Source organism: Furipterus horrens, unplaced genomic scaffold, assembly GCF_987537825.1.
Source record: "Furipterus horrens unplaced genomic scaffold, mFurHor1.1.pri manual_scaffold_9, whole genome shotgun sequence".
NCBI classification, from domain to species: Eukaryota; Metazoa; Chordata; class Mammalia; order Chiroptera; family Furipteridae; genus Furipterus; species Furipterus horrens.
The window spans coordinates 42,015,798-42,029,499 of record NW_028327179.1 but is presented as its reverse complement, the minus strand read 5'-3'; the positions used below and the strand labels follow the sequence as shown (position 1 = coordinate 42,029,499).

At 35.8% G+C, this 13,702-nt stretch overlaps 1 protein-coding gene and 1 non-coding gene across 2 annotated transcripts in view; both read right to left on the bottom strand.

Annotated features, from left to right (window-relative positions):
- Positions 1–13,702, bottom strand: part of SEMA3E (semaphorin 3E) — a 260,410-nt gene that overhangs the window by 102,638 nt on the left and 144,070 nt on the right. Inside the window, exons 3-4 of the mRNA XM_090287281.1 lie at positions 3,228–3,287; positions 955–1,074 (exon numbers count right to left, since the gene is read on the bottom strand). Of these exons, the coding sequence (XP_090143407.1) occupies positions 955–1,074; positions 3,228–3,287 (180 nt within the window). The remainder of the gene's footprint in view (positions 1–954; positions 1,075–3,227; positions 3,288–13,702) is intronic.
- On the bottom strand, positions 10,738–10,861 carry LOC150001646 (small nucleolar RNA SNORA28). The gene has a single exon (XR_016513229.1). It is a non-coding gene; the product is annotated as a small nucleolar RNA SNORA28 (small nucleolar RNA).

Sequence of the window (13,702 nt, the reverse complement as noted above, 5' to 3'; positions counted from 1 at the left end):
ATACTATATGTAGGAATTTTATTCATATAAATTTATTTATATCGTCGTCGGCAGCCATCCGTCTCGAGAGACGATGGTGTAGCTTCTTAAGAGTCTATCTGCACCGCCGAGAATAGCTGTGCAGTCTGACTCGGGAGTGACACGGTATCTGTCTCCTCCCGTGTTGAATCGACATCTTGCGATGACGCTGGAGTGTCCTCTCCAGTGAAGCTGAAGCTACAGAGCCTGGGCAGGGTGATATGGAGGGTCTGCTGTTGCCCATGCAGCAGACCCCCCCTCTCTTCGCAGCTGAAGGGTCCAAGGGAAAGACGGAGTCAATACAGCTTGGCTTCAGGTGCGCCGCAGGAGTTGCCGGTGTTGACTACAACGTCAAACCGCCTTAGGGACTCCGGCTCCGGATTTTCTGTCGGGGTTTACTCCCTTAGCCTTTCCCCTGAAGAGGTATGCCGCAAGGCAGCGGAGGTTTTTTGGAGTCAGAGTTTTCCTTCTCTGATGTGCCCTGACTGGAAGATCGAACCAGCGACACTTAGCTCGCAGGCCGACGCTCAATCCACTGAGCCAAACCAGCCAGGGACAAATTTATTTATATAATCTTATATAAATTCATGTATATATTCATCACAGTTTGGTGGTTACATTAATAAAAATGTATATAGTAACACAACAGAGAACGTAGTTTCATATTAAGAAATATTTTTGAGTAGACACATTAAGTAAATAAAATTGTTCATTAAATGAATACATAAAGAATTAATTGGTTCATAAATTTCACAGTTCACAAAGATTTTCAAGGGCCGGAAAGAACGTTTCTCTGACTTAAGCAAACTGAATCAATATTTTACAAGTGCTTCTTTTCTTTTCCTTTCCTTCAAAGGAAATGCCCAAACCTAACTATAAGAAAACAGCTCTTTCAGTCATTATTTTTACTGATAGCAGTGAATGAAACAGTCTTACCTCCAAATGGTATCCGACTCTGATGAAGGCACAAAGTGGGTCAAAAGCTCCGGTGCCACAGGCGAGAAGGTGTGTCCTGTTATAATGATGCAAAACCCGGACAAAATTTGCGCATTCACTCTAAAGCACACACAGAAAAGAAATCAGTTAGTAGATGTTTAGCAGCACCACCCCCATTTTTTCCCCTAACCTCAGGAATCTCATGTTTAATTCTCCCTTGGCCAAAGGAGGCAAGAGGGACAGAAAAAAAAGTACAAGGACCAGTGGAAGAAGGCACCTGGGTAATGGATAAACATTTTTATTAGCAGCGATGTAGAATTACATTTAATAATGGAGGTAAATGATTTTCAATAATTCTAGTACACAACTGAGAAGTAAAAAAGCACTGTTCAGAAATGTATTTAAGTGTACAGATTTACATGGTAATGTGCTCCACTAAGTAATTAAGTTATTCCCAATGCTGTGATTTTTTTAAAAAGTATATGTAAACAATGAATCAGCATAAAGTCAGAAAACCAATCATTAGAAAAAAAACTTCTTTACTTATAAGAAAACATGCAGACTTTAGAGCATTACAGAGTTTTAATGTTTGGGAAAATAAGTCATATCTTCAAACATAAATTCACACAGAGCACTTTCATAGACAATTTTCAAGTAAATAGGTAGAAAGTTAGCCAATAAAAGTAACATTTTATAGCGATTACACTAAGATTTTGGTCCACGGATCAGCAAACTTTTCTATAAAGGATCATATAGTGTATATTTAGCTTGATGGGTGATCTGATCTCTACTACTTACATTCTGGTTGTGACTACTTACCTCTGCAGCTATAGCATGAAAGCCGCTATAGACAATACACAAATTAATGTGCATGTCTGTGTTCTAATAAAACTTTATTTATGGCAGGCTACATTTAGCTCGGGAGCTCTAGCTTACCTACACTGGTATCAACGGTAAAGTTCTTGAGGACAGAGTCTTTATTTTATGCATATTTCCATTTCCCAGTAAATTAAACACAGTACCTAATATATATTACATGCTTAACAAAGTTTTAATACATCAGTCTCCAGGCAAATTTTATGATCAGTATGTTAAATGAAAAAAAGTTTAAAATTGCTTCAAACTAACTTGGCTAAAATTAATTCTAGCAAACACATTGTTGGCAAATTTGGTATTGCTACTTTGTTTAAAACAAATTATGAGAAATACTCAACTCTTTGCATGTTATGTATTATTTTGATATTAACACATGGCATAATGCAATAATCAGTAAATGTAATATTTTAGAAGGACAGATTGTGATGTTAAGGTCTCTCATATAACATGTTAGGATAAAAAGCCAGCAGAACCATGTCACCATAAATGGTTCAGGTTTTAGCACTACTGAACTGATTATCCAGAGCGCATATTTATTTCTTCAATTTCCCACTTATGTAGCATTTTATTCTATGGGTGACCCATATAGCTGAAATAATCTATTTCCCCCAGGCATGGGGAAAATATCCTCATATTGCTATAAACACCTGCTTTTCATCTCTTGAAACACTGTCACATCTTGAGTGAACCAATGAGACCATATTTCGGCTTAGCTGGGCTTAAATGGACATAGTCTTAGAGTGTGTTAAATTAGTCAGCATCATGCTGAGGATGATAAAGCCAGCAAGAATGTCTTGACTCATTCCTTGGCAGTGACCCAGCTGCTACAGAGAACTGAGTTGGTATAATGTGTATTATTCTTTTATACACCTCCAAAGATGTGTAAGGCTGTCACTGGCCAGCTTCCCCTAGCAGGTGAAGGTCCCTCTTTCACTCATATTTAAAGGTGCTAATAAATTGTACAGAGATGGTGCTACTCACAACCTTTCTCACTCACACACAGCAGAGAAGCTATGGAGAAATGGAATATTGGATCCGAAAGCAGAAAAGACCCTTTAATGTTTGTGGAATATATAAGACATGTTTACTGCTTTTGCCTTCTTTCAAACATTTTCTGCTTTCTCCTTTTGTTTCTGCACATCTCTAATTTACTAAACAAACAAAATAAAATCTCACAGAATGTGAAATTGGATTTTCTCAAATTAAAAAATTACCTACAATTGTTTTTTCACAAATATATAGGAAATAAACATTATTATAAGAAATATATATTTTTATTCCTAAAATAAATTGCATGTATAATTATTAAAGCAAATAAAAAGTCAGGGATTCAGTCCTTTGTGATCGATGAGAGATATAATTGATGATTTGCTTAATTTACAATAACTAATACTTACTGCATCTTTTCCTTTCATTATGCATTCTTCTATTTTTAGTGATGTACTCGGCCAATGTATCTGAAATAAAAGATAATGTACCATTATGCAACTGCATATAAAAATAAACCACACTGAAAAACCATTTCATTTCTTTCTGCAATTCAATAAATTTTCATTTTGTTCTATTTTTCTGAAAAGATAAAGTAAGACTATCTTCTTTACACTGTTATTCATATAATTAAGACAACTATCTTTGAGATTTCACTTCATGCTAAACCTTAATTTAAAAAAATGAAATAAAAACTTTCTGAAGGTTGAACTCATGTGTAAGCCCTTCAGAGGCCACACACACTTTAACCAGGCCGGCTCTGTACTTAACCTACCTTACAAAACCTCTGCAGTCCTGTCTGTCTCTTAAACCTGTCTGTCCCATTAAGTGAGGCACCTCCTTGAGTTCTCTGCATTTTTACCACTTAGCACAGAACCTGATGTGTACTGGACTCAGTAATATTTGCTGCATGAACGGATTTAAGGATTAATGACTCTAAGTGCTTGTTTACAGTGTGTCACCTAATAATAAGCCACATGAAGGTCTTAATTTTTAAATCCTTAACCCTACCAGTTTCTCACTGTACCTCCGGTATCCTTCACTATATTTCAAGTTTATTGGGTTTCTTCCTTGAAGAGAAATACTTCAAGTATTTCTGTTTTATCTCCAATTGTACCCCAATTGCATATTGTTGGGGGTCACAGGCTGAAACCATTCAATACTTGTTATCTGATGCCTCAAATTTGTGACTGTGAAGTGTAGTTCTTAATGAAATAAATTTCTCTATCATTTTCTTTCCTTTTAGCAGACTGCTTCTGTTCCTCTTTTTGCTCAAATGATGGAATTAATTATACTATATGCCAGACAATGTGGTAAGAACTTTATTTCAGTTTTCCTTTCTTTCACATGATAAACCTAAGTGTAAAGGTTTGCGTTTACTCGGTTCCTGGCTCATTATTATCACTGACCTTAAAGGATTCCTCTCTTATTGTATTTATTTCCTAACTTTCCATCATGTTCTACATGCATCTTTCTGAAGGGCTATCACTGTAAACTGTTACTTCGTACTATTTTTTGTTTTCACATGTTATAAAATGTATATTATTGCTTTTTGTGCACATTTTAAAATTTATGTAAATGGTATTTTTTTATTTATGTAAACGGTATTTTTAAATTTATGTGAAGTATTTCTCATCATTTTCATTAAAAACTGGGTTTTTGAAATTGCTCTACATACTTCTATGTATACATATAGTCTGCTGTTTTTAATTGCTTTGTTATATTCAATGTATGGATCCCCCCCGCCCACTTTCTTATCTACTCTCCCAGTGATGGACACCCATATGGCCACTAAAACTCTACCACATAAAACACTGGTGCATCTTTGTACACATCCCTTTGGGATCTGTATACGAATATCATTGATATGTATAACCAGAAGCGGAATTCCTGGGTCATAGAGAAAACATATATTCAATTTGAATGTAGTGCCAGATTGCTCTCCAGAATGGTAACATGTTTATATTCCACTAGCAATCTTCACAGACACTTGGAATTATCAGCTTTCTAAATTTTGTGCTGAGCACTTTAGATTGAACATTTAACTTAATCTCTGCCACAACTTTATCAAAGAAGTAGTGTTATTTGGAGGCTTCTTTACAAAACTGGATATTTATCTGTCCAACACCACAATGTAGAATAGACGTAAAGGGATGTGATCCATTTAAGTAACTGTACCCATTGCTAAGTTCCCAAATGTTTCCAGTACCCCAAGACCTGAAGCCTCCTAGTTAATAATTTAATAGGGGCATCTACTGCATCAAACACCCTATCCTACCACACCGAAACACTTCAATCATCCAGCTTTCTGTGTCTCTCAAGAGTTCAATGGCTCCTACTCAACACTAACGTTATCATCTTCATGGGCTCCGCTAGTAAGGTGCTGATGGGTTCTACTTTGAAGGTGTTGGCTCTCAGCAGAATGCCTTATCATTTTTCTTCATTACCACTGAAGTCCTGTACCTTGAATCTACATGCACTGGCCTAAGGAACTCCTAAGATGTTTTCTCTTTCTCTCCTTCCCACATGGCTGCTTTGAGCCAGACAACACCGTATTTGTTTGTTTCCCTTTTTTTTATGCAATCATCTTCCATTCTCAAGTCAACATTTTGGTGAAAGAATTGAAATTTCCCAGTAGAGTAGTTGGACCTCTCAAGATACTATTTCTAAAAAGAGCCTTTTTCTTCTCAGCATGGTTAAGAGTCCTCAGGGCCTAGACCGAGAAGTTTATGCACAGCTTCCTAGTACCCAGTGTCAAAGTTCACTGTTGGTAGACTCCATTCAGTATTCCAGACTTTTTCCATGGTGATTTGTTTGTTCCAAAAAAACTCCTGTTACTGCCTCTGATATGTCCTTTGCCTCCACTCCCCACCATTCCATCCTGTGCTCTGCTAGCCTGGAAGGATGTTATGGTTATCTAACTACATATTAGATGTTGCTGATTGAAGGTATTTTTTTATTTTGTGAGCACATTATTTAACTATTTTTAATTAGTGCCCAACATTCAAAAATAAGAACTTTTGCATCAAAAGCCACATTTCTGGTTTCTCTAGAAGAACGTGAGGACAGGCAACAGGCTTGTGTTCCTGTGTGGCAACATTCCTCTGGAGCTGAAACTCTGAAGTCTTCTTTCACTGGAATAGATGCTCTGATTTGTGTCAGACTGTCTGTCCTGTAGGCATTTTAGACTTTGAAATATGATCTGTATGTTTGAATCCCACATATGATCAAGATTTAAACTTTTTAAAAAACTGTGTCCCATAAAATATCAGGCTAGGCACTTATATGCTAGAAATGGAAGAGGCTTGTCATTTACTTCACATATTATGTAGCCAAATCCAGTCCCTGATACATGAAAAATATTGGGAATTTACAGAAGTGGGGGCAACAGCATTTTATTATGATAATCCTTATATGATTACATTTGTTACCATAGGCACAAACATTCCATGCTTTGAATTATAGGCACATGATGTTACTTTTATGTTCTTATTAGTGCAGTAGCCACCACCCCCCACCAAATTTCTTACTAACAATATTGAGCATAAGGTGTTCTTTTGATTTCCTAGTACAGTGTATAAACTTTTAAATGAAAATACCTGAGATTTTATACTTATGTTGTAATAGAAAAAAGACAAAGAACGTAGGTATATAAAAGAAAATCAACTAAAAAGCAAAATCCCATGCATAAAATGCAAGAATCAATTTTCTTGATTGTAGCAGTGAATACATCAGTGGATTATAGATGATTCAGGAAAAATATCACATAACTACAACAATGGCAGGTTTAGGTGCAGCCTTGCATTAGCCAGAGGAGAATCACTAATACCATTGTTAGAACAGGGATCCTGGAACCGAAGCTGTAGAATTAACAAACTTCACTGATCCATTATTTTAGAGAAAAATTTTTCCTGCAAAGGGTAGATTTTCTCAGATAATTTTAAAATCCATTCTAACTTGAGATTTAGTTTGGTTTTGGAATTACGATTTTACTGTGGATACATAAATTATTCAAAAGGATATGCTAGAAAATGTGTGTGTAAAGAAAATACAAATTCATTTAAGGATCATCTATCATTGTAAAGATTTTCACAACTAACTCATTTAGTCCTATGAATAAATTAGAGAACACCTCATCTGTAATTCAGAATAATGCTTTATATTCTTAACTCTGACTCCAAAAAACCTCCGCTGCCTTGCGGCATACCTCTTCAGGGGAAAGGCTAAGGGAGTAAACCCCGACAGAAAATCCGGAGCCGGAGTCCCTAAGGCGGTTTGATGTTGTGGTCAACACCGGCAACTCCTGCGGCACACCTGAAGCCAAGCTGTATTGACTCCGTCTTTCCCTTGGACCCTTCAGCTGCGAAGAGAGGGGGGGGGGTCTGCTGCATGGGCAACAGCAGACCCTCCATATCACCCTGCCCAGGCTCTGTAGCTTCAGCTTCACTGGAGAGGACACTCCAGCGTCATCGCAAGATGTCGATTCAACACGGGAGGAGACAGATACCGTGTCACTCCCGAGTCGGACTGCACAGCCATTCTCGGCGGTGCAGATAGACTCTTAAGAAGCTACACCATCGTCTCTCGAGATGGACGGCTGCCGACGACGACGACTTAACTTATGAAATGCAGGGCTCTTTCTTCTTAGAATATTAGCAATCCTTCTTACTCATTTTTCATCACTATGGAAATAGTATTTTACACTATATTTCCACAATTTCAATGTATTAGATAACAATCAATTCTTTGGAAAAATATACCAACTTCAGGTTTTCAATAATGAAATAATATCCAGGCCAACAAAAACAAACCTAAACATATAGTCATATATTTTCCTAAATCACTGCTTCATAAGGATTATGTCCAGGGCTATATGAACACACTGTTTGAGGATAATTCTATATAGCATTTCTTGTATCTACTTTTGTTCCACACTATCTTTTCAAACAGCCTTGGAAGACAAAGATAGAACTTCTTCCCAGGGCAAATGGAATATTTGTTACCCAACCAGGATAATAAAGATAATGTCTCCCTCTGGGCAAAGGCTGGACATGCTTGCTAGCAGCCCCCTTATAAGATTGGGAGTTTTCTAAGCTTGAAGTTGGTTAATTAGGTGTAACACGTATTCACTGTATGTGCAGCACCTACCTAGGCTGCTAGGCATCGTGCCCTGTGGGACCAATGGAACAAAAGCTCACGTTGGGATACCTGTGAAGAATAAAGTCCTTTGTCTCTGACCCAGGAATCTTATGTTTTCTGCCAGCATCTGTGAAACTCTTACTGGCTAACTTGTCTTGAAAGAGATAAAATCTCAGATGCTTTACAGTTTTTGACAGAAAGGATGGATAATATGTAACATAATGGTGATGAAATAACCTGCTTTTCTAGAATTGTCAGAATGAGCTGTTTCAAGTAGAAAACCTAATAAATGACAGCTGTACAAGAAAAAATAAAATTATTATTTCAAGCACATTTTATAAAGTGCTTCACTACAAAACCTTTCCTGATAACTTTCTCATAGATAGTATTATTACCTCCTGTGATTCTCTATATTGTTTTTCTTACTTTCTCTACTTAGGCCTACAATGATTTGTATACTTAAGTTTTGCTCTCTAACTCTATCCCAGTCAATGCCTACCTGGCACAATGCCTTAAATGAGGTCACTATTTATTCAATGTCTATTGATTCATTTTTAGTAATCTACATATCTTTATCACATTCTTTAAAAAGTCAATTCCCTAAAGGATATTACAGTAAAGTTTGAGAAATAAGATTCATTTACATGAAAATGCTATAATCAGGGTCAAATTAAAACAGGGTATAGATATTCCCCACAGTCCATCCTTTGGGGGTTGAGGGAAGGAGATAATAGAGCTTTTAAGGTACTTTGCATATCTATGGCAAGATGGTAGCTGGATAATAGCTGTGTTACTGCCTCAGGGCAAAAGGTATAGTGACTTTCAGGATGAAGGGTGGGCAGCCTTGAGGAAAGTGCACCATGATGTAGGAGGATGTTGTAGCAGCCATGTGGGAAGCAGCAAGTAGCTATGCAGTTTGCAGTCAGGATTTGGCTGTGCGACCCGGGCTAGTAAGACAGCAGGCATGCTGCTGCTTTGGTCATCCCCACTCCAGTTGACTCTGAAGCCATCAAGGACTCTGTCTTGCAGACCCAGGTTCTTATCTGGACTCTTGGACTTGGGACATAGAGAAAGGACACTCTCTTAGGACTTGTGCCTTTCCTGGACTTCACCATGATCCAGTATAACACAGCACATGCTTTTCTGGACTATTATATGGAAGTTGATGACAACATATCCCAGATCCTGAAGGAGAGTGCTGACAGATAAGGAATGGGGAACTATTGGGCTTGGTTTTAGTTTATAGTCTTTTGGGGAGCAACAGAAGTGCTAGGTGTCATGGGAGAACAGGGCTCCGAGTTGAAGTGCTCCCAGCACCCTCAAGGTTGGAATAATACTGTAAATAAAGACCTGTTTTTCTGAACACTAATTGTTGGGTCATACAGTAAAGTGCCACGTGAGCCCCAGTTTGTCTGGTTACAAAATGAATGAGAAAAGTAATTTCCAGTTTAATCAAGAAGAAAATCCTATAGGATTGTAGCAATAATCTATACTTTGAAAGAACAATAGAATTTCTGAGGGAGAGAAAAGTACCTTATCCAAGTAACTTTGGCTAGATGAAAGCTAGGAGATAGAAGATTAAACTATGAACACTCACCACTGTAAAGTTCAACACATTATAGAACTATCCAAAGGAACAATGTAATTATAGATTTACACAAGTTTTGTCTGGTTTGTTTAAATTTTTATTGATTGAATGATTTTAGAGAAAGAGAGAGAGAAACACTGATTTGTTGTTCTACTTATTCATTTGTTGGTTGATTCTTATATGTGTTCTGACCAAAAATTGAACCTGCAACCTTGGTGTATCAGGACAATGCTCTAACCATCTTAGCTATCTGGTCAGAGCTAAGGTGGTTTGTTTAAAACAAAATTTAACAGGTTCAGTATTGCATTCAAATATTCACTCAGGTGAGAAAAAATGAAAAAGAAAGAACTCACTGGAAATGGAAAGTTATTTTTAAGCCATCATGTACAAATGTTAGTAAGGAAAGATAGTAAGGAAAATTATTTTCTTCATTTGTTTTGGCAGTCAGGATGTCTTTTGGTTCTGCTCCAGAGTTTAGCATCAACAAAAGTCATAAAATTAACATATTTTTTCTGCATAAAACATTTTAAAAGGCAATTAAACAACAGGGTATAATTATATTTTCAAATCTCTGCACCAAAAAGGTGCAAAAAGCAAAAGGTTAAATACACATCATTTCATCACAGTACTCCTACAAAATAATTTAATTGTTTCAATGCACATTAAAAGGCCATTTTACTATTCTTATATAACTCAAAGGAGAAAAATAAAATGAAATAAAATAAAATAAAAATTAAATTACAAAGTAATTTTTTCTGGACTCTATAGAGTCTCATAATTATAGCAGGATGAACAATTTAACAACTTATTGTTACAAGTAGTTGTGACATACAGAGATTTAGTAGAGCAAGAACAAATGAATAAAGAAGAAATAATTTTACTGTCTAAAGAAAGATGATTTCTCTATATTTAAAATAATAAAATTAGGCTAGATGGGGGGTGGAGGGACTGAGCAAATAAAACAAAACAATCATTCAGTTAATACAAGTCTCTTTTCATGGAATATATTTAAGTGACTAAGACACAATTATAATTTATTCTCATCCTAATTCTATTATTCTAATAAAAATGTGTTTATATTTTAATTTTTCTTTCTACATTTTACATATGACTGTATAGTACCAGTGTCAATCAATGTCTATACTATGTCCTACAAATACCATTTAAATCAAGAGAATATATTTTATTTTTACTCTGTCTAAGTCGATATAATGGCTCATTTCATAGAAGAGAGAGCACATGAATGGGTTAGACTTTGTTGCTATAGGAAGCTCAAATAGTGTCAAACAGTTTTGATTATCTGCCAGAGTGTTGCTTGCAAAGAATACATTTTAAATATAACACATTAAGAGTCCTAATGGTTTATAAGTGGTAGTCTTTAACTTGACACATATTATTCTTCTTAGTGTTTATGCTTTTATACTTAATATAATGACTGTCATTATTCAAGTAGTTTTATGCCAGATTTATAATTTTTTGGATTATAGACACAATTTGTACTTGAAACGCTTACACTCCAAAGCATTTGCATTAGGACAATTTTATAACTACACAAATACTAGTGGCCTGACACATGCCCTTTTTAATGGATAAAATTTACTCAATTGCTGTCATTAATATGAAATACCATTTGCCATTTATCTACAAATTGTAATGTAATGCATTTGTCCCACTCAATAAAAAATTAAACTCTAAAATACAATATTATTTCACCTTTGATGCAATCAAGTTCAATAAATGAGAAAGTATAAATATTTTTACAAATGTGTTTAACAGCGCTCTATCTACAGATATCATATTAAGTAGTGTAATTTTAGCTTAAAATAATAGTGGGGAAATAATTGTAGGGAGAAAGGCTGAAATTTAGAAATAGAAAAAGTATGGGTGAAAATTTGTTTTAAAAAGTTCATTACTAAATATGGAATATTCTATAAAGTCCCATAAAATATAGCTCAAATAAACAAACATTCACTTGTGCTTTCTTTATGGAATAAAATAAATTGTATACCTCAATCTAGTTAATAATCTTGATTTATTTTTTAAAAAGTCTTAGTAATTCTTAAATGTGCACAGGTTACAAGGGTCTATATAGACATAACACAGACAAGCTAATCTCTTACCTGTGGTTGAATACTATTAGGTTGGCCAAAAAGTTCGTTATGGTTTTTTCTGTATGATCGTTCCAGTAGTGCTTAGTTGTTTTTAACTTCATTCAAAACAATTTTGTTAGAGTGTATTGTGACAGCTGCAATAACAGCGTGCATTTAAAAAATATTATCAAAATTGTTGAATTTTTGTGCAGCCATTTTAATACTGAAGATGGAAGAAAATATGCAACATTTTCAGCATATTATGCTTTATTATTTCATGAAAGGTAAAAATGCACCTGAAACTCAAAAAAAGATTTGTGCACTGTATAGAAAAGATGCTGTGATTGATCAAATGTATGAAGAGTGGTTTGTGAAGTCTCTTGGTACTATTGACATTTTGGCCAAATAATTCTTTACTGTGGGGCTGTTTTACGCATTAGAAGGTGTTTAGCAGCACCCCTGGCCTCTACCCACTAGGAGCCAACAACAGGAGATAGCCAACATACTCAAAATATCCAAGTCAATAAATTTACTGGTGAAAATGAAAACTGAGTGTTTTATTTAATGGAAAAACATAACAGACTTTGTGGCCAACCCAATAGAACATCCTGGGCTCTCAATCTTTGTCATAGTTAAACAAGGAGGATACAGTTTCCTCTCCTGGTCAGTGATTTTGTCTGCCACTATCACCAACATCTAACTGCTCCACTAGTTTCTTAACCATTTCTTAGGTAAAGAAAGTGTAGTCATGTAAAGCAAGTAAGAACTGAAAGAAAAGAAACACCTCATAACAAAAAGCAGAAATAATGGTATACTAAAGACCAATTTGGGAGACATGAAGTTCTCACCAAAGCAGTAATCTGGTTCTCAGTAACGTGATATATGGTAGTGGGAAGAGCATAGTCGGCTAAGAGAGATGGACCGGCTTTAAATTCTAACTGCTATGTGGCTTCCTGGCTGTGTTCTCTTCTTTTTTTTTATCCAACATGATGCTGCTAACACAGTCACACTAAGCTACAATCTCCCACTGGTTCCTGCATTGCTTAGAATATTAAGTTAAAAAACACAGCAGTCATAATTGTTCAGGATCTGGTCATAACCACATTTCCATCCTTAACCCTCACTCTGTACCCTCTTCCCATCCACATGCCCTCATTTTACCTATTTACTTCAGCCAAGAATATTAGTCATTATTTCAAACTGTCCCAAAATTTCTGTCCTTCTTGTCCCTACTTACACTATTCCCATTACCAATATGTCTGAATCAAAAGTCCAACTATTATTCAAAATCTGACTTAAATTACACCTCCTCCAGGAAACCCCAACTCCCAGCTTTTGTGTACTTTCTTCTCAGCATTTTATTTGGACCTTAATTGAGTTATATGTTATCTATAAAATATATATATATGTATATATGACATATATATGTACATGACTTCACCTCTATATGTATATATCTCTTCTCCATTACATTATACATATTTTATAACTTGCACCTACTCTTCCATGGTTCTGGGAGGGGCCTTGGCAATTTCAAAATTTATAAGCTTGAATTAATTATATTTCCTGAAGAGGTCTACCAAATTATATACACTTCAGGTCCCGCAAAATGGCAATTTACCCTTGAGTGTAAGAAAGTTATTCAATTTGATAATCTGCGTGGCTATATCCTTGCTGGATGGCACCCTGGAGCCTCAATGACCACACTATTTTATTTAGCTCCCTAAGTAAGATGCAGTTCATAAAACCTCGTCACTCTTCAAGTCTCTTACCCGTGTATAGTTTTCACAGGTCATTTCCTCCATAAAAGCCAGTCTTTCGACCATTAAAGGCCTGAAGGAACAATTAGGCCAAAACAATAAAGGAGAAAAAATAGGCGATTCAATTTCCTCCACTTTAAAAGGGAATCACATTAGAATGGAAAGCTGTTATCTCTTGGTTTTCATTCCACATAGGAGAAAACAGCTCAGGAAAATTGTTAAGAGATTTTGTGTACATACTGTCATCTCGAAAGATTGTTATACAGGTGAATTCCAGGCACCCATTCTGGAAGAGTTACATGAGCCTC